Below are 18,893 nucleotides of genomic sequence, written 5' to 3'. Positions count from 1 at the left end.
ATATATATATAGACGCGTTGTTATTGCTCTGATTTGGGCTGCCTGATGAAGGCTTTGTCGGTGTGTGGGACTGTGTGCTATTGAATAAATAAAACGGTTGTTTCAACGGTTTTGTGTGTGTGTGAAGGAATGGAAGCTGATAAGGCACTGCCTTTTGTTTGTCAGAGGGCAGTGATTGATAAACCCCTTGGGGCATGCTTCACTGAGTGGGTGGATGTGTGTCAGGTTCTTGTCGTTTGAAGGTGAATTGGGCCTTTGAGAGCCAAGGTCTCGGAAGCGAATCGACTTCCACAGATTGGAGGTTCAACTGTAGGAAATGTAGCACTGAAATAGCGCACTCATTGTCGGAAGCCACCACTTCTCTTTTCCCGCCTCATTTACGACTAATCACTCTGTTACACACTATTTGGTGCAACCACTTGTCCTTATAATCTTGATAAGCTACGCGTGTCACGTATATGTGACGCCAGGTCCCAGGTAAGCAAATCGGTGTATTGCGGCGTTTTGCGAAAACAAATCGTAAAGCTCAAAAAATAGTTCGTAAGTTTAGTTGATATTCCTGGTTATTTTTTTTTCTGTTCGCAGTAGATGAGTGCTCTAAGAAGAGTCGTGCTCCTCCCATCAATGGTCAGGTTTGGAGGTGGCGCTAGGTCCTCTGCTCCCCTCCTTCGGAAATTGAGGCCTCAATTCTGCTCCTTTCCATTCTCAACTTCACGTCCACGACGTCCAGTACTAGAGGTGGCGCCTGGATGCGATCTGGTCTACGAATCCGCGGACGCTAAACCCATTGACCAACCTGCAGCAACTCCTCGACAAGAGGCTTCGAAGGAGGGGGGCATTTCAATTCCAACTTCGGCGATGTCGGACAAGAATATGAGCATCACCTTCACCTGCAATGTAAGTTGGTCCCATCTCTGCTGAACGATGCTTCAACCAGAGAATGGGTCCAAGAAAAGAGGGGTGTAAGGGATGGCGGAAGATCAGGATGAGGCTATGCGAGTTGTACCTCCTTGTACGCAGACGGAGATCATGATGTGGGACTACGGTGTGGTAACCTGTGTTTGGAACCCGAGGTCGACCCGCCTTAGCATCTGGGGTAAAAGATGAATGACATCGTTGACAATTGGTTCCGCTCCTATGCCTGCCTTGGGATCGCCTACCATCCCCAAATCGGGATTTATCCTATGCCTAGATCCCACCATGAGATCGGGTTCCATGACCACGCTTGCCCACTTGCTCGGCTTTTTCTGCTTTCCAGGTGTGCAAAACACGCACCCAAAAGTTCTTCTCTAAGTTGGCCTACACCCGCGGTCTCGTCATTATTCGATGCCCATCCTGCCAGTCGCTTCACCTCATCGCGGATAACTTGGGCTGGATCAAGGAGAAGACTCCCTGGTGAGGTGGTGCCTAGATCGGCCTTGACAACAACCCACCAATCCCTCCTTACTGTTCTAATTCCCTTCGTCGATTTTAGGCGTATCGGTGAGCAGAAGCACCTACTTATGCCGGAATCTGTGCAACCGCAGAAGGAAGAATAAAAAACGCAAGCTCGTGGCTGTGTTAATTTGTAATTTCTGTAAATACATCCTACGATGTCTAACGAATTTCATCGCTTCTTGCCACTAAGGGGGGAATTAAATGGAACAAACCCTTGTCGCACAAATTCACAATGCTGCATTGCGTAGCCGCTGGGGCAAAAAGCTAACTGCATAAAACCTTTCGATCAGTGCAGTGGGCGCCAATCCGCACTGCCTACCAATAAACAAAGTTGCGCACGCTGAGAAAAGGGTCGGAGTCGCACGCCAAATTGCTCACACCCTTAGTATCACGTGCTCGCACTTTAGCATTCACACCAGCACTAGCTAGCGATACAAATAGCAACACCTGGATTATGCAGTTAACACAAGGAATTAGGCAGTTAAATGCATTTCGCCAGTATAACTTAGCAAACACGGTAATGTAAAGGGAACAGATTACATTTCGTCCGCAGACGTGCGAATATCGTCAATCTTCAAGATCATCTTACACAACTGCACTGCGAGCATAATTTGAGCACGCTTGGAGGTAAGAGTCTCAAAGACATTTTGCTCTTTCATATCGCAAGTGCCTGTATGCAGACAATCAATACCAAGGTGTGGGTTCTTTTCCTGCACCTGGCGACCTTTCACGTAGGCCACAGTCTCGATCGATGGAAGACCAGCATTCTCAGACAGAGCGACTGGAATGGATTCTAAAGCGTCAGCGAACGCGCGCATAGCGTATTGCTCAATAGTGGAGATCTTCTCCGCCTCCTCGGCGACGCGAATTGAACAGGCGATTTCGCAGGCGCCACCGCCAGCCACGACACGTGGGTCGCGGATAAGGTTACGCGCCACGCATAGTGCATCATGGAGAGAGCGCTTGGCTTCTTCGACAATCATTTTAGAAGAGCCCCGAATGAAGCAGGTGACGGCTTTAGAGTTCTTGCAGTCTTCGATCACCAGCATGCGATCCTTGGTGGTCCCGAAGGTTAACTCCCGCACAACACCAGCGTGGCCCAATTTCTCTGCGGTTAGCTCCTCGAAGCGTGGAACAATTCGTCCGCCAGTGGCAATCGCAATAAGTTCAATTTCGGCTCCACCAACCCACCGAACTGCTGGCAACTGACGACTCAGAAGCAAATGATTGGCCTCGTCGTCAAAGCCCCATTGACATATCACCAAATTCGCGCCTGTTTTCTTAACCCTGTTGAAAAAAAAAAACAATAAGGTGATGGGAAAAGCAACAAAATTAATGAGAAAAAGGCAAAAAGTAGGAACACACATGTCGACCATCTCAACAAATTTTTCCTGTTCATACTGGCGCAACTTGCGGTAATCCTCGACGCTCTCAACGAAGAGATTGTGCTTAGTTTTCGGTTTGGGAGGTTCAAATGGACAGGTAAGTATTGCAAGCTTGGCGTCGGTCACCTTTTTGGGCATTTGAGGATGTGAGAAGTCCTTGTCAACAATGACTCCCTTGACGAGAATCGAATCCTCTAATCTACCACCAACTTTGCCCTCCACCTTAATCATCTCGAAATCGACGTCTTTGCGTTTAATGTCGGCGACAGAGAGAATGGCATCAACAGCCATCTCGGCGAAGTGACGATGGCAACGGCTGACACTAGTAATCCCATGTTTAATTACAAAAATAACCTACATTTTCGACCCAAGGGCAGTCATTGCAGTTTTAATAAGAGGTTCACGATTATCGAGTGAAAATTTGAAGTCTTCGCTTATCTCGTCCAGGACACCCACGCAGACCTTAGCGGCAAGTTCAAAGCCGTCAGAAATTCTAATCGGGTGAATGCCGCGATCCAAAAGAGTCTCTGCCTGCTCCAAAAGAGCCCCAGCAAGGACAACAACACCGGTAGTACCATCGCCGACTTCGTCATCCTGAGACCGACTCAGCTGCACTAACAGTTTGGCGATCTCGTGTTGCACGTCCATCTTGTCAAGAATCGTCCTGCCGTCATTTGTGACGGTCACATCACCATCTGGACTAACAAGCAGTTTGTCCAGACCCTTGGGTCCGAGAGAAGTTCTCAGAGTACTGGCGACAGATTTAGCTGCTAGAATGTGAGACTAGTAAACACGTGTATAAATAAATCCAGATTAAATCTACTTTATGTGCCTGCAGACCAGTCAAACGCTTTTTCTTTTCCTGGTCTCTAAGGATAATGAAAGGCCTCCCAAACTCATCAAAAGCCAACTGCGATGGACCACTGAACACTTCCATGACACAGACGGACAAACACACACCGACGAAGTTTTGGCTAAATAAAAGGCTAGAGCCAATGATAGAGGACCACGAAACGTAAAGAAGGAAATGAAGTTAAGGATATTATCTCAGAGGTAAGTAACAAGCTAAACAGTCCAACGTTAAAAGACATACTGCTCTAGATGATGAAATTTATCAGGAAAACTGCAAATACTTGACGTCAAACACAAAAATATCCCGTAACTATTACCCCTCCAGTTGGTTAGGTACCTAACCAATAAAAATGACGCATGGGGCCGGATTAGCATACACTAACTGTGTTGCTGAGTTTCCGCGCCTTATAATTGCGCGCTTTATTTTAATTTTCGGGAGACAGTAGGATGACTGTCAAAAATTATGCCTATCCATTAGCCTAAATCTCCGGTCTTAGGCGTGTACTCTTTGAATGCTGTTATTGATCATTGTTTATTAGCCTTGCAGTCAATTTTAAATGTTTCTGAACCAATGGGAAATTTTATTGGCCGGTGGTAATGTCTTGTCGGAACTACTACCTTCGGTTTAAAAGCATATCAAAATAGTGGAACACGGGCAGTGTCAAACAACCTGTTGGGGGTTCCCGTCTGTTGAGTCACCTCTGTGTGAATCAGTGGCTCGTCTAGGTGTGAGCTTGCCTCTGCGAGCACTTGAGTCCACGCACTTTGCGGAAGGGCACCCAAGCAGCACTGACAGACACGCAGTTCTTCTCTGCCTTGGCAACACAAGTTCCGCTACACCCTTTTTGTGTTTTTTTTTCGGGTTCGGGTATGCCACAACGTAGTGGAAAAATGAAAAATTTAGACATAAAGGAAGTGAGTGATGGCGTTAAAGCGAAAGACCATTTGCTTCAAATTACCCGTCGTTTTCTCATGGACCAAGTGCTTTTACAATTACCCACAAAAAAATGGGGGATGTTGTGCCGATTTGGATAGGGCTTTATGCACCAGATACCCTAATACCTAAGTCGTAGTTGTAAAAATAATGCTTCACAATTTAGTTTAAGGGTAACGTATCGGGCTACAACAGGGCAAAGTAAAATCTGACCCGTCAAATAAGAAAATAATTAAATTCTTAGGAAACTTCGTTTACTCGCAACATTGTCGCGTTGTGCGATGCAATACGAACTTCCCCAAATATTTCAATTCATTTGCGGATACAAAACTAGGTGAGATCTAAATACAACAAAACATCGAACAAACTAGCCGCAGCTATTTATTACAAGTGTACTTTTTTAGGTTGCAGCGATGTGCACAGTAGGAAAATGTCCTAGACAGGTGCTCAATTACCTCATGCCTCTTTAATTAATTTGAATGTTCCCCCCTAGTGCTCCCATAGATCAGAGTTTCGCGTTATCATAACGTAGTCAAGGGTATGAAAAATACTTTGTGCATGTTCGTTGGTATATCTCTAACTAATATTAAATGTGCAAAACCAAGTGTTTTCTTTAACTACAGGTCACTATGCGCAGGCTCATGTGTTGGCAAAGATGTTGGCTTCATTCCTCTTTCTAGCCCTTAAATAATACTTGAAAAATACTGCTGCTTTTCTTTCTCAGCCAAATACATTCTTCCATCCTGCCTTATTATTTCGTGGCATAATGAGAGTCGGACTACTGGATGAACCCCAGCAATACCTGACTTTCAAAGCAAAAATAGCATCTATACGAATTCTTTAAAATCATCATTAAAGGCAGCATATAATGTTCTTACTGTGATACGGTAAACATTGCGATTCCTTTCAGTGCCTACATTTCCATGACATTCACAAAACGGTAGCGTTATCACGTATTTTGCAATAGCATATCAGTTGTTTTTTTTATTTTCAGGTCTGAAACAAAATTGTTCAGGTTTAAGTACAAACCTACTAAAATCCCTTAAACTACTAAACTTTATTAAACACCAATTTTTCTATTCGCTTAACTCGGAGCGCCTAAATTGGATTTTGGTTCCATTCCTCCGTAGATTGTAGGACAAAAGTGGTGTGTGCAGTTTCCTAACTTATGTGTTCATTGCTAATTTTTGTTCTGCAGCTTTGCTGTGTACGATATTCCGATTGTTATAACACCGTTAATTTTTCTAGAATCAATGAAAATCGACCGGAAAAAGATTGCCAATAGATGTGGTTATGACCAAAACGAATGCTTTCTCCTAGCCAAACGTTTGGCTGGGTGCTCAGATGAAGATTTCTTAAAGGAACTAAGAAAGATTAAGGTCTGGAACTATGGCAAGTGTGAACTTGGCCTCTGGGCTGATATACTTGATCGTCTTGACGCAATCCTCGAAGATGTGACCACAAAAGTTGGCACGTGGACCCTTAAAGTTGACGCCCCTGGTAACGAACATCTTGTAAAAGATGTTGTCACCGTCCTTGAGTTCACTAGTCACCTCATTGAGCACAGTATCTATCGTTGTCTTTATGGCTCATGGAGTCACATTCTCGCTCTATTTGCCACCTCAAACATGGACATACTATTAGCCGTTCTTGGGCTTGCATACAATTTTAGGTAAACATTTTCCCACTTGGTTCACTCAAAGTTACTTTAGCAAAAGAAGCAACTACTTCTCCAGACTTGATCCGAATAACAGGTCGCTGGTTCTCGAGCGACTTGTATCGATTGCTGAGTCATGGGGAGGTGCAGAGAATGGATTCGACATTGCCTCTTGCTGTCGAATGGATCATGTAAGTCTTTGTTTTTAATTAACCCCTTTAGTATCCTCCAAGTGCTGGGAAAGTCATCTTTGAGTACTACCCCGAATCTGAGTTTGATGGGCAACCGGGTTCCTTGTCAAGACCGCTGGTTATTGAAGAATACTTCAAAGACTGCAATAAGTCTCCTTCAGAGGTTATGGAGGAACTGTTGAAGATCCATCCCGTTCCACCCTCAAAGCAAACGGCTCTTTTTGCCCGAATTCGTTCGGCTGTGTACTTTTCAGACCCTGAAAAACGCCTGAAGTGTATCAAAGCTCGATTGCAGGCCATTTCTACTCTTTGTAACTGTTTCATTTATCGGCCTAAATTCATTTTTTATTAGGCTACACATTTGAGTTTGACGATCGTCTAATTTACTTTGGACTGGTTGAGGAATTGGTGGACGTTCTTCAGCTACCCGATGGCGAAGTCATGTCCATTAAGGCCTGTGCTCTTCGCACCATGACGGCTATTTTCAATCTCCAACGTCTCAATGTGAAGTATGTTCTTTGCAAGACTTTTTTGCTCTAACTATTTGTCATCAATTATATAAACTGCACATTTTGGTGTGTTATAGCCTTGTGACCATTCTTGAATCTACCGGGATGGCCAACTTTCACGGCGCTTTACCTACGCGCATTAGGCGATGGATCCAGGGTCTAGTGGATGGCACCTGTGATGCCTCCGGTGGCAGTGTCAATCAGCAATACACTATTGCTTTACTCTCTTTCCTCTACCATCTGGCAGCTTTTGAACAGAATTTGAGTTCAGGTTAGTCAGTTAAGTACTCTCAAAATTTAATGATTTCTCTTTGATTTCTAGTCGGTTTTTCATCACTATCGTTATTCGTAGTCTGGCCATAGATCGTTGCTCTTTTGGATGTGGGATCATTGTACTGAATTCTGCGAACTTTTACCACTATTCGGAGTTATCGCCCTACCCTAATAATCAAGTTGCGTCTGCCGACCTCCACTCTGTAGAGCTGTAGAGCGTTTAATATGTGATTCTTTCTAAGTAGATTATATATACATGAGATTGGTTATTCTTGCACCCCCTTTTCAGGGAATGGCCATAACATGAGCGTGCGAACGATGAATTCCAGTGGGATATTGGACTCCATGCTACAGCTTATAGCTTGGCACGTGCCACGTAACGACTGTCTGAGTTATGTCACCCGCGCGGTTCGTGTCACTGACCAAATTCTCTCCAGTATCATCTCCAATCGTCAGCTCGTTCTCGACCGTCTTGTCGATAGGCTGGACTACGAGGCCGAGCTTGTCCTCCACCCTCCTCCTGTAAGTCAAATTCTCCACCTCTTCATCACGATAGAACACTTCAAACAGTCGTTTTTATCGAACGATTCTTTTGCCAACCACTTATGTTTCATCCTTACCTTGATTTGAATGACTGTGGGAATGTGATGTTTTGATGTTATTATGGACTTAACCTGGGATGAGTTGTCTTTTTTCCCTACAAAAGAGTACTAAATCCCGCTGTAGCAGTTTTTTGGCTATGCTACGAATTGGCTCGACCAATTTCGGTAAGGGTTTTCTTTCGCCCATATCTCATGTTTGATTCCCTGAGGCTATTTAGGATTCTGAATGACTGTCTCATCAAATTGAGCACCCACCATTTTATCGCAGTCACCGTAATTTCTTTGCCCGCTGATCATCAGTTCCTCGTTATACGTGTGCCGTCGCCACAGCTGTACTAATCGCCGACTTCACTTACCTGGCCATAGCTAGATGGTCGGGGGTAAATTTTTTGGGCCAACCGATGCTCTAGGATCTGGACAACTTGATAAGTCGTGAATTTAATTTATACTCTTATTGCTTGTAGGAGTTTCACTTCTATATTTGATGACGCCAAACAGGTGCATTGATTTAACTGGGAGGCATTCATTTTTGCTAGTGTACTTCCAAATTATGCCAAATCTCGCCATTTAAGACTCAATAGTAATGTCCTCTTTACTGTTTCTGATTGCTCCGATCAGGTTGAATAAAGGGCAAATGTTCGCCGTTCCCATGTGATTTGGACATTTAAGTGAATGCTATTCGCTAAGTTAGCAGCCTTGTAAACGAAGTGCCTATCGGTCAAGCATGTTCGACACGCAGACGGATCACATGTGCTTGTGTGGGTGTTTGTTGTAAGGTCGTCGCTAAATGCCTGCACATGTGCGGGTGCGCACATGCACGCATGTCTTTGTGACCCGTTCTGATTTATGCCGAGGGCTGGAGGGGTCAACGCTCATGAGTAGTGTTGCAGAGCTAAGAGGCCTGGCGTCGTCTGCGCAAGAAAATCACCTCTCTATTGAAGCATGTCAGCCCTGGAGAAGTGATAGAGTGCCCGAGTTTGGAAGTGCAGAATGGCTGGTTGATTGATAATCTAAGTGGTATGAGTAGATCCGAACTAGGCAGGGCTAGAGGACTCAAGTGATCATGCACACAGACAATAAACGTCGCTTTGTAATATCAGGATTCCTAATTAGATTAACCGCTTCATTGCATCACGTCCTCTTTAAGGTCATCTCCATATAAGGCAAAGTGCGTGCGAATCGCATCTCTTTAGATCAAAGCACATAGCCCTTGTAATCAGATCGCTAAATATTGCGAGGGACTTTTGTTACATTTCTTCTGCGATACTGTCTGTGCTCTTTACACAAAGATGTGACACACTATCCTTTGCTTTCTGGACGCTGACTGGCATTGCAATACAATTTTTCCAAGGAATGTAGATAATGTAGCTCTCAAGCCATTCTGCTATTCCTAGCCCCGTACCATGAGATTAACGTCGGTAAGCAGCTCTTTTGGTGTGCCACAGAAAATCTGGGCATTTGGGCAATATGGCCAAACTTCCTTCGAGGCGGAAATTAGAATGACACGAGAAGTTTCCACTTGTTGGATCTTGCCCACCTTCATTGCATCACGTTTCACACATTATTTGTATTCCTGACATTCTCCCTTTCTAGATGCAAAAACTCAATCCATAATCCGTTGACTCCTGCCCATTTGCTGTGGTACTTGTATAGTTGTCAAATTTCTCACTTGTCCCAGGGTTATGCGAAAGTCGAGATGTTAACCCATCACTCCACGTTCACCGGTTCCCTCTAGGAGCTAGCCAAAGCCGGCAGCAGTAGTAGCCAGACTTCCCCCCTCGGTGTGTTAAACACTCAGCGCTCCGGTCTCATGAAGTCTATGCTGAATCTTTTGAAACGCCTCTGCCTCGAGGCAGACTGGTACGAGCACATGCGCACTGCAATGTCCGGCAATCTGCCTCTCGTCTTGCGCAAGATCTACAGCAACCGTGTCTTTCACGCTACTCCCCACTTGGTCCTATTCGCCATGGAGACCATCACCAATTACATCTACACCTACCCCTCGAGTATCTCTCATATGCAGGTGAGTTCTCGCGGCTGTCTCCATTATGTTTGTCCTCGTAATCTGACGTCATGAAGTGGGTGTACAGAAGGAGAGTTCCCGGCTGCACACCCCCACTCCTGTTCCGCGTCTAACAAATCTCTCGTTCATTGCCACACGCTGTTACATGCACGCACTGTCACTAATACCTGCTGTTTTAAATATCAGTCTGTAATGAGCTGGTCCACACCATGAGGGACGTTAGTAACCATTCCACCCTACCTATCTACCATTCACTACTCCGTGGCAAGGTTGTATAGCACTTTTTACAATCACGTGGGATTAAATGCTTTGGTTTGACCTTGGGCCACCCCTTGCCCCCTACGCCAGCATTGTGTTCACACACGGCATGCGTGCATAATCTATGCACTGGCGATATTTAAGTCAGTTTGTTGTTTTTTTTGCGGTCAAAAGTAATGTGTAGACAAAGCTCGTCTATAAAACCTGTTTCAAAGTAAAAGATGAGTTGTGCGCGGTTGGTAGTTTAAGTACGCTTTCGGAATTCGTCGCTTTGCTACGTAGATACTGTTTGTCGCTTCGCAGGTTATTGACTCTATGCACTTCATTCCAGTTGACTACGTAGGTGTAGTGGCACCTGGTTTCCTTTTGGCGCTGTGGTTCGATTTCAGCTGTCGCCATACAAGTATTCTCCACTTACGATCATGTGCTTTGCATATCTGTAGTAGAAATGCTTCTTTTTCCCCAACTGAAACGTGTGTCTTAGGGCAAGGATGTGGCTGTAAGCTGTGTTCCAATTTGCATTCGGTTATCAGTTTTTCTCTACTTTTGAGGAGGCGGTTTTGTCCACTCCTCTTCTCTCCTGAAATGCTTCACGCTGTAGGTGACCTTGTAATGTGACCTCTTCTTCCTTTCCTCCTTTCAATTATGCATCCTTCGATTTCTTTTCATTGAGTAGGCTTTGCCGACGAAGTCTCATGGTCGGCTTACCTCTTACAAATGCACCGATCGGCCCCCTGCCTCATTTGTGCTTGCCATCCGTTTCGTGTAACCTCTGTATCAGCCGGTGCTAACCGTTTGTGTCACACAATTATTTGGCTTAATTCCGACTGACGCTGCACGATCTGTCATCAAATCGTTTCACAACTTGGTTGTACAATTTTTCCACTACTCACTCACCAATGGACTGCAAAAGAGTAGTCTACTGGCGCATTATTGATGGCCTCCTTGGGCAGACGTCACTGAGTTGTTGAAATTGCCGATCAGCCACTCGTGGAGTGGCGTGTGCGAACATGGTCTTTGTTATTGGCGGAGGCACACGCTTGTATACTCACACTTTGTTCCCCATGTTGTTACGCTGTTAAACTTGGTGTGAGTATCGTGAACTGCCCAGCTATTGCGTGAGAATGCGAAATCGTCATTGCTCTCATCCACCGTCACTTGGACTCCATAATTACTGGGTTTGTTTGTTGGAGTCCTCTGGAGAACGTAACCCCCTTATGACTCTCATTGGGTGATTTTGTAGTTCCATTCGGACTCTTATAGGTCTGGTCGTCAGGTGAGCCCGCATGTTTTCCGTATCGAGGTTTAACTACCTGGCATGTGCGTTATTGGACAAGGTCATAAAATGTAACGCTCTTCAGTGGCTTTCTAATCAACGACGTTGATCTCTAGGCGCCCAGTTGTCCGGTTCTGTCAATGCCTATCTCTCCACAGAAGGGTACTGCATTGCCCTTTTGGGTTCCATTTGGACATGCAGTCACTCATTCCCTTTTCAGGTCATCTGTTACGGTGACGTTTTTTTGGTTGGAATCGTTTCAATCAGCATGCGCTGTTAGGCAAGGTGGTACAATGCAGCCCTACGGGAGTCATTGAGTCATTTATGCGGAGTTCCGCTTGCCCATCGACTAGGGGATCCTGTGCGCTGTCGTCTGGCTGCACGGCACCGATTTCAGCGACAAGGTCATGCCATTTTTCATTCTATAAATGTCGGCTTGCCAGTCTGTAATTACTGTTTCACTAGCTTACGCCCCACTGTCCACCCACATTGACCTATCGTATAGGCAATTTGCTTCCGTTTTTTTTGCCCCTCAAAGGCATGCGTTTTCCATGTTGGTGGCACTTTTAAAGACGTTCTCTAATGTATCCCACGGAGTGCATTGTACATTGGGAGCCTGATTTCTGGTCCCTTGTCCTGTTTATTTGACCTTTTTGGCTATAGGGTAGTTTTCTAACTGGCCCTACTTCTTTTGGGTGAAGTCCACAGTCATCCAACAGTTTCCGCAGACTAGACCCCGTCGATATCTCTAATCTTCATTTTTTGCCATTTTGTAAGTCACCAGTTGACATTGACCTTTCATGTTTCCCGACATTAAGATTTGATTCGATCATCAGAATCGTCTATTTATTGGGTCATCTAGTTTCCCTAGGAACGAAAACCAAATTACCTATTTTTGGTGGTTTTGGATGCCTGTCTAGACGCCCCTTCATCTAATGTTACTTGGCTACAAAATAATGGCGGATTCTTGGGTACACTGCACATGTTGTAGCTTTGTGCCTTGATTCTGGCTGCTGTCTTGTGGAAATTGGTTCATTTACCAATTTCCACTGCCTATTATCTCTCAGTGCACCTTCTGATGCGCCATCATAAATTGTTTGGAAAAAGAGTATGACAGATAGCTTGAGCAACCAAATTCAACGCTATCAACATTTGTAGACATAAATACTAATCATTTCTGATGTTGTAGGACAAGGGCGTGACCTCTGACATACTGTCCGCCCTGACGGAGAACCCTCTGCCGCAGAGTCGCGATTTCCTCGTTCACCTGCCCTCCATTCTTCGCACACTGGCGCTGAACCCGCGGGGCCGCACAGCCCTCTGCTCGAGTGGAGTGCTGCAGAAGTACGTGGAGACTTTGGTGAGCCCCGAATACCTGCCGACAATGCGAGCAAAGCGATTACGCGACTTCCTCTCTCAGATCAGCTACAATCTCTCCATCGCTGCCTCCAATGTGGGCCAGAACAATCCTACTAACAACCTCACCGCAAGCCAGATGAGTGTCTCGTTGCATGAGCTCATGCGAACGCATTCCGACATTCGTGGCATTATTTTCAACTCCATTCTCAATGTGAGGTTCATTTATTTGCATTCTTTTGGATGCTTTTCGTTAATTCGATCTTTTAGTATTTGTCCTTTATTCGTTTAATTAACATATCTTGAAAATCATAAGCACCTCCATAGTGGGGGTTTTCATGCGTTTAAGTCCGGCTTGGGAAAACGCGCGATTAAAGTGGTTGCTGTGGGTGGTGGTTAATTCAAGCCTCTTTCCGTTGTAAGCCCTCCTCGACGAGGCTTTGGCTGAGTGATATTCGGCTAACGAAACCAAGGTTGCAGTTCCTTTGGATCGTATTCACCTACTGCTACCCATCTTGAGGGTGCGATAGGGAGTGTCATTATGAAAGTTTTGTCGGCAACTTCAAGAGGACCTGCAGCATATGTCCACGGCGCTAAGATGGTGATAGAACTGGCGGAATTTCAAGAGCCTGCGTGTTTGAATATCCTGGATGGATGTTGTTTTCCCACATGGTTATCCACTTTTAAACTTCGTCCCTAGTGCTTCTCGTGGACACTCCGGTCGCATTTGTAGAGTGCACCTGTGAGTCGTAGCCAACCCTCCGTACTAGGGTCAATGACGATGCGGAGAACTCAGACCTACTTTTTTAGTGACCTGATTGGACTTTTTCTCAGATAATACCCTCCTTTCCTAGGCGAATCCCATTAAGGATTTTTTCGAGCAGTACTGCGCAGATACCGTACTCCAGCGACATTTTTATGGCAGAACCCACTTAATTGCAAAATTAGGACGGGAAAGACGGCGATTATAAATTGATGTGTTTCCGGAATTTTATTTTGCTGAAGCCCGATCCAATCCCCCCCCCCCTCCATAATGTTTTTGGATTGGATTAAAGGTGTAGTTTTTTCGCATCAAGAGCCTCATAAGTTGTTGCACCTCTTCCAAGACAAATTGCGTTTTAACCGTTGATTCGTGATCACTCTACTGTCATCTATCGCGCTTGCCTCCCACATACAGCCGATCGTCTTCGTACCATCTTGCTGTTTGGTGACTGAGTGATTTATCAGTTTGACAGCCCCCATACGAATGGGCATCTTTGATTTTGAATTTAACACTTTCGTTCACAGGACATCGCGCCACTTGGCGCTGTTTCATTCGAGCGCTACCACCTGTGTCTCCCATGTTGATTAACGTTGTCTGGTCTGGTTCATGACATTACAGACCATCTATTGGAAGGGCGCACCTGTCACAGCGCTGCATGTTGTCGTACCAGGATTTTTAAAAATAAACGTCATGTCCTAAATTCAACAGCTCTTGTAAACTACCTTGTGCTGAATTTGGGGCTGATTATATCCGCTATCCCGAGGTATCTGCGAAGTTCGTCATCTACCTGTTTGAAATAACCCTTCGAATTAACTGTAATTATCTCGCAGTGCTTCACGAAAATCGTCGATATGGGCAAGACCCCAGCCTCTCTAATTCCCGCCACCAGCATCGACAACACTCCTCCGGGGATGAGTGGAGGCTCCGGTGCGAACTCCAATATCGCAGGCTCCACTGCAGCGGTGGCAGGGACATCCACCAGGTCCAGCTCAGACATCCATCCTCCCGTTAGAGTCCGTCATCGAGCCGGATCTCCGGATGATGATGAAGACGTTGATGTGGACGTGGACGTAGTGGTCGAAGAAGACGATGAAGTAGAGGAAGAAGGTGCCTATCTAGATGCTGAGGTGGAGGATGTCAACATGCTTCTCTCTGGGAGTGATGGAGCTGGTAGTGATGTGGATAACCCTCATCATGCTATTTCTATCAGCGTACTGGCAACTCCAACCTCTCCGGAGCACCCATCGATTAGCGGAGGCTCTAGCACACTCACCACTACTGCCATTCCCACTGCCGTCGCTACAGTCCCCACGGCTGTAGCTACTCCCATGGACGTTGATGAGGAGGAGGGCTCGCAGAGCATCTCCGATTTCATTCTCAATGTGGTGAGTGGCTTTAAGTGGATTCGATGTTGAAATATTTTTATTTTGTTGAGATGCAATATGATTGGTTCCTATTGTAAATGTACTTCAAAGCGGTCTTGAGTTGATCATGAGTCAGAACATAGCATATGTCGGGCCTTTTTCAGGGTCTTAAACGTTAGAGGTCATATGAAAAAGGAGGACCTTTGATTTTGGTTTCCTCAAAATTGTCTCTAATAGTTTTGTTTTTTGTTGATGAGTGGTACAGCCTTGATAAAATCACTCTGGATCTGGCCTTTATTTGTTCAAAAAACGCTAACTTTTGTTCGGGCAATTTTGATGCCTTGGCATCACGGTACTAGTTCCCATGAGTGACTTCAAGGGGCTCAAGGGTCTGCAGTGATGGGTAGGGGAAATGCTTTAACATATCCTGTCCTTCAGACTTCCAATTCCAACCACAAAGATCCAAACAGACTGAAAAATGTGCCAAACACGATCCCAGTTTTTACAAGTGCGAAATTCAATACAATTTGAGGTAGTGGTTTAAGCATTCTTGCCGGCAAATTGTCTAAGGGCGTAGTCGAAGAAAGGATTGGGTTCCGAAATCGCAGAATAGGTTTTTTCCGATGGACCATTAAGGCGTTGGAGATATTTCGAATGATTGAAGTCGTAATCTCTCGCGACGAACAATCTAGTCCATATCTGTTAAATTATTGTGAAACGCCGGTTCCAAACCTACCAAATTACCTTTGCGTTATTTTGGATTCTAAAATTGACCCTTTATTTTGGTGCCAAGGCAAGGTATCGAAGGTGTTGAGATTGCTTTCTTACCTGCTGATTTATTGATATAATTCACTGCATCATAGAGCTTATCTTGAAATTTTTTTTGCTCTCATAACGTTTGCCTCTCATCCGCTTATGCGGTGCTTAAACGCTTCATGTGGTTCCACTCGATGTCATTTCTGAAGCGTGGCTCTTTTATCCCACTCAACTAGGGCGTGGCTGCAGGTTTTCAGTTCTGTCTTTGACGCCCTTCACATTCATTTCAAGCCTATAATTACCCAGATTAATTTGTTTGACGCTCGCGCACAAACATGGTGACACATGTCTTTGGTGTCTAGTCAGTCTTTTGGGGCGGCAGCTCTCCCCCCTCCCCATGTCTTAAGGGAAGGATTTGACAAACAAAAAAAAATCGGTAATGCTGTAATGGTGATGACACAATATACTGCCGCCCTTTTTAATCTCCAGGACCCCAGGTTCACCACTCTGGGATATTCGTCGTGTGAGAAATCCACAACCCCTGCCCACAATAACTGATGCGTAATGTGATTAATTTTCATTGCTATTCCCGACAAATGCTAGATCCTTTTGCCTCAGAAAAGGTGCACTCTGATCTTAGTAGGATTGTATTAACGCTTGCACTGTCGGGTTTGCAGCTTAACCGACAGTTTGTAAGCAATCAGTGACCACAGAAGGGACTTGGAATCGCTCTTGCTCACTCGAATCCGCAAGTTTCAGCCTCATAGTTAGGCGGATTTTGTGATTTCAGTAGTACTTGCGTAAAATAGACTTTTGTCGCCTCCCCCCTCCTCTCGTCCTCACCTTTTCATTTTCCCCCTTCGTGATCGCCAATTTTGCCTCCAGAACTTCGTTTGTCTCTGCCTGAGTGCAAATGGAGGCAGTCAAGCTCAGTAGTGCTATGTAAAAGGACTTCCCCGCTTTTTTTGGTTCATTTTATCCGGATCACTATAACGCCAACAATCGAACATTAAATTTTGACCTCAAATGACTTGTTGTGTCTTGCGGAGACTTGCCAAGCGTATGCACTGCTTTGTATGCGTCCATTGCAAAAGGGTAAAAGGGTGGTACTCCTTTGTGGTCTGCTCTTAGGAACACCGCTTTATTCCAACTCTTTTAGTGTTATTGAAACGCGCCATTTTTGTATTTCCGTGAACGTGAGTTGTGATGAGAAATGGCTCTTGTATTTCACCGTTCGCTGAGCAAGCAAATGTCATTGGCTGTTGTCAGGCGGACCACTACCCATCTAACACTTTTGAGGAACAGATTTTTCCTGTATGTTTATGTGTATGTGTGTGTGGCAAGTGTTCACTTGCTGAAAGCAAATCCACAGCTGTGACTGCGATTGTTCCATCTATTTGCCTACTCATTGCGGTACAAGAAAAACCTAGTCTTCTTTAGAGCCGGTAGATCATTGCATTGGACGGGGAACTAAGCACCTTGGTTGCGATGGGAGGAAGATACTGCCTTGTATTCTCCTTCTCCATATTACTCTGTTATTTTTCTTCTCATTGATGCTTATCACCTCCTTCCAGAATGACATCCAAAACGGATCGGGCAATTGGGAAATAGAAGTGTGATAGAAACGGAAGTGTCTAAGGCCACGTCGACTTATTGGGGTGGATTTCAGGGTAGGTGTATCCTGCTGAGAAGGGGTTATAATTTTGTGTCGGTGATGGCTCCTATCAGTAAAGCATTTACAAGGCTTTTCTCAGCTTGAGAGAACTGGCTTGCTGCCTTTGAACACCCGTAATACAGGATGGAACGCTCAGTCATATCCACCACTAAATTATTCATTTTAAAGTGTCAAAATTTTTCGATAAAGAAGTCAGTTGTTTTTTTTTTTGGAGCAACCGTGGTCTATTTCAACGGAGACATCGAGCCGTGCCTCTGCCGCAGAACGTTCATTGTTGTTTTCAGTAACTTGGATGAAGCGGATTGCGTGCTTTGGGAACCCAGAGAAGAGGTTCCAGGTACGCACCACAAATGACATAGCTCGTTCTAGAAGGTTCAGAGAACTTTTACGGCATCGTTCATGCAGTTAAATCAGGTCCATCGTTTTTAAACTCTGAAATGAGTTCGTAATTACGATGTCACATCAGTTCAAACCAAGCTGTGTTAGTTGGTTTATGTGTTGAGGCTCTCTCGTGCGTCCCTGTTGAACCATTTTTAGGGGCGTTTAAAGTGTTAACGCCATAAACAAACCAATCATCGCAGGGTGGGAGCGTGAATTTGGCAATTCTAAATTGACATTACTGGGTAGTCTCTGATTCCGGCCATAAAACAAACTTTGGATTGTGTATCCAGTGCAACGTGAGGTGCATAATGTTAGCTACCGTGTCAGACTTTTTGCAAAGACTGTTTTGACCACGTGCTACGATAGTTCTTAACGAATACCATAGCTCACCTCCTTGATGTCTCCCAACTTCGTTGTTGTTGCACTCCGAAGGTACGTTGGATTTGTGGTGCGTCGATTCGCAACACCCATGTTTATTTTCATTGACGATATCTTTTGTCGAAAATAAATCATACTTAAAGTGATGCAAAAAGGCTTTTATCATCTGTGCTACCGTTGTAATGGCGGCGATCCAACTGTAGTTGAAGTAATTTTTTTCCCCTCCCTCACAGAGCAAGTTCATGGAGCGTTTGCACTCCTTCTTCATGCATGTCAACGACCTCACTTCGTACCAGCTGCATTCACGGGCGGGTGTGCAGGTGTTGTGCGATCTCCTCCTCATGCCTGGTCTGCCTTTCGACTTCCCCGTCTCCTTCTCCTGTGCCACCTTCTGCAAGTCTGTTGACCAACTGCTCAGCTACATGTCCGTGGAAGATGTTGTCGAACCCATTCTGGAGGTGCGTTCCCACTGTCATCCTTTTCAGTAACACGAGGCGTTTTTTGTGTGAGGAACAAACTACAAATTGTTTGATTGGTTACACGAAATTTGAGGACGTTTGACGTAGTTGCTACGGTTTATTAACCTTACCATTTGTTTGTTTGGCCAACCGCCCAGCTGCATGCCAGTTGAGGGGCTTGTTGCCTAATTTCTGTGATTCGTTCTTGTCCACAGGTATCTGAAGCCTTCCGACTTTTGATACAGCATTGTTTTGGCGGGGAGTCTTTAGTTTGTGCTTGATTCAAAAATTGCTGCCTACTATAACCTTATTATTTCTTTTTGAAAGCATCACCCTGTGAAGACGATACTGGTACTTTGTGGTTG

General features: G+C 45.0%; 3 protein-coding genes across 3 annotated transcripts; 2 read left to right on the top strand and 1 right to left on the bottom strand. All coding sequences in view use genetic code 11, as the record gives it.

The window, feature by feature from the left end:
* Positions 1-588: 588 nt before the first annotated feature.
* EGR_04471 (DNL-type zinc finger protein) lies at positions 589-1,538 on the top strand (the record flags this gene model as incomplete). Its single annotated transcript, XM_024493720.1, has 3 exons — positions 589-897; positions 1,259-1,395; positions 1,475-1,538. The coding sequence occupies 3 exons, from the start codon at positions 589-591 to the stop codon at positions 1,536-1,538; spliced, it is 510 nt and encodes a 169-aa protein (XP_024351834.1).
* A 435-nt stretch (positions 1,539-1,973) lies between these two features.
* Positions 1,974-3,759, bottom strand: EGR_04470 (T-complex protein 1 subunit epsilon; the record flags this gene model as incomplete). The annotated part of the gene is made up of 4 exons (XM_024493719.1): positions 1,974-2,724; positions 2,803-3,144; positions 3,181-3,605; positions 3,646-3,759. 4 exons carry the CDS (start codon positions 3,757-3,759, stop codon positions 1,974-1,976), a joined length of 1,632 nt encoding a protein of 543 aa, XP_024351833.1.
* A 2,102-nt stretch (positions 3,760-5,861) lies between these two features.
* EGR_04469 (E3 ubiquitin-protein ligase HUWE1) lies at positions 5,862-14,931 on the top strand (the record flags this gene model as incomplete). Its single annotated transcript, XM_024493718.1, has 8 exons — positions 5,862-6,280; positions 6,321-6,456; positions 6,823-6,965; positions 7,043-7,236; positions 7,528-7,760; positions 9,639-9,863; positions 12,587-12,967; positions 14,347-14,931. 8 exons carry the CDS (start codon positions 5,862-5,864, stop codon positions 14,929-14,931), a joined length of 2,316 nt encoding a protein of 771 aa, XP_024351832.1.
* Positions 14,932-18,893: the final 3,962 nt, after the last annotated feature.

Source organism: Echinococcus granulosus (genome assembly GCF_000524195.1).
Source record: "Echinococcus granulosus chromosome Unknown EG_S00028, whole genome shotgun sequence".
NCBI lineage: Eukaryota > Metazoa > Platyhelminthes > Cestoda > Cyclophyllidea > Taeniidae > Echinococcus > Echinococcus granulosus.
Note: the sequence above shows the minus strand (reverse complement) of the source record. Positions and strands in the feature narration are given on the sequence as shown.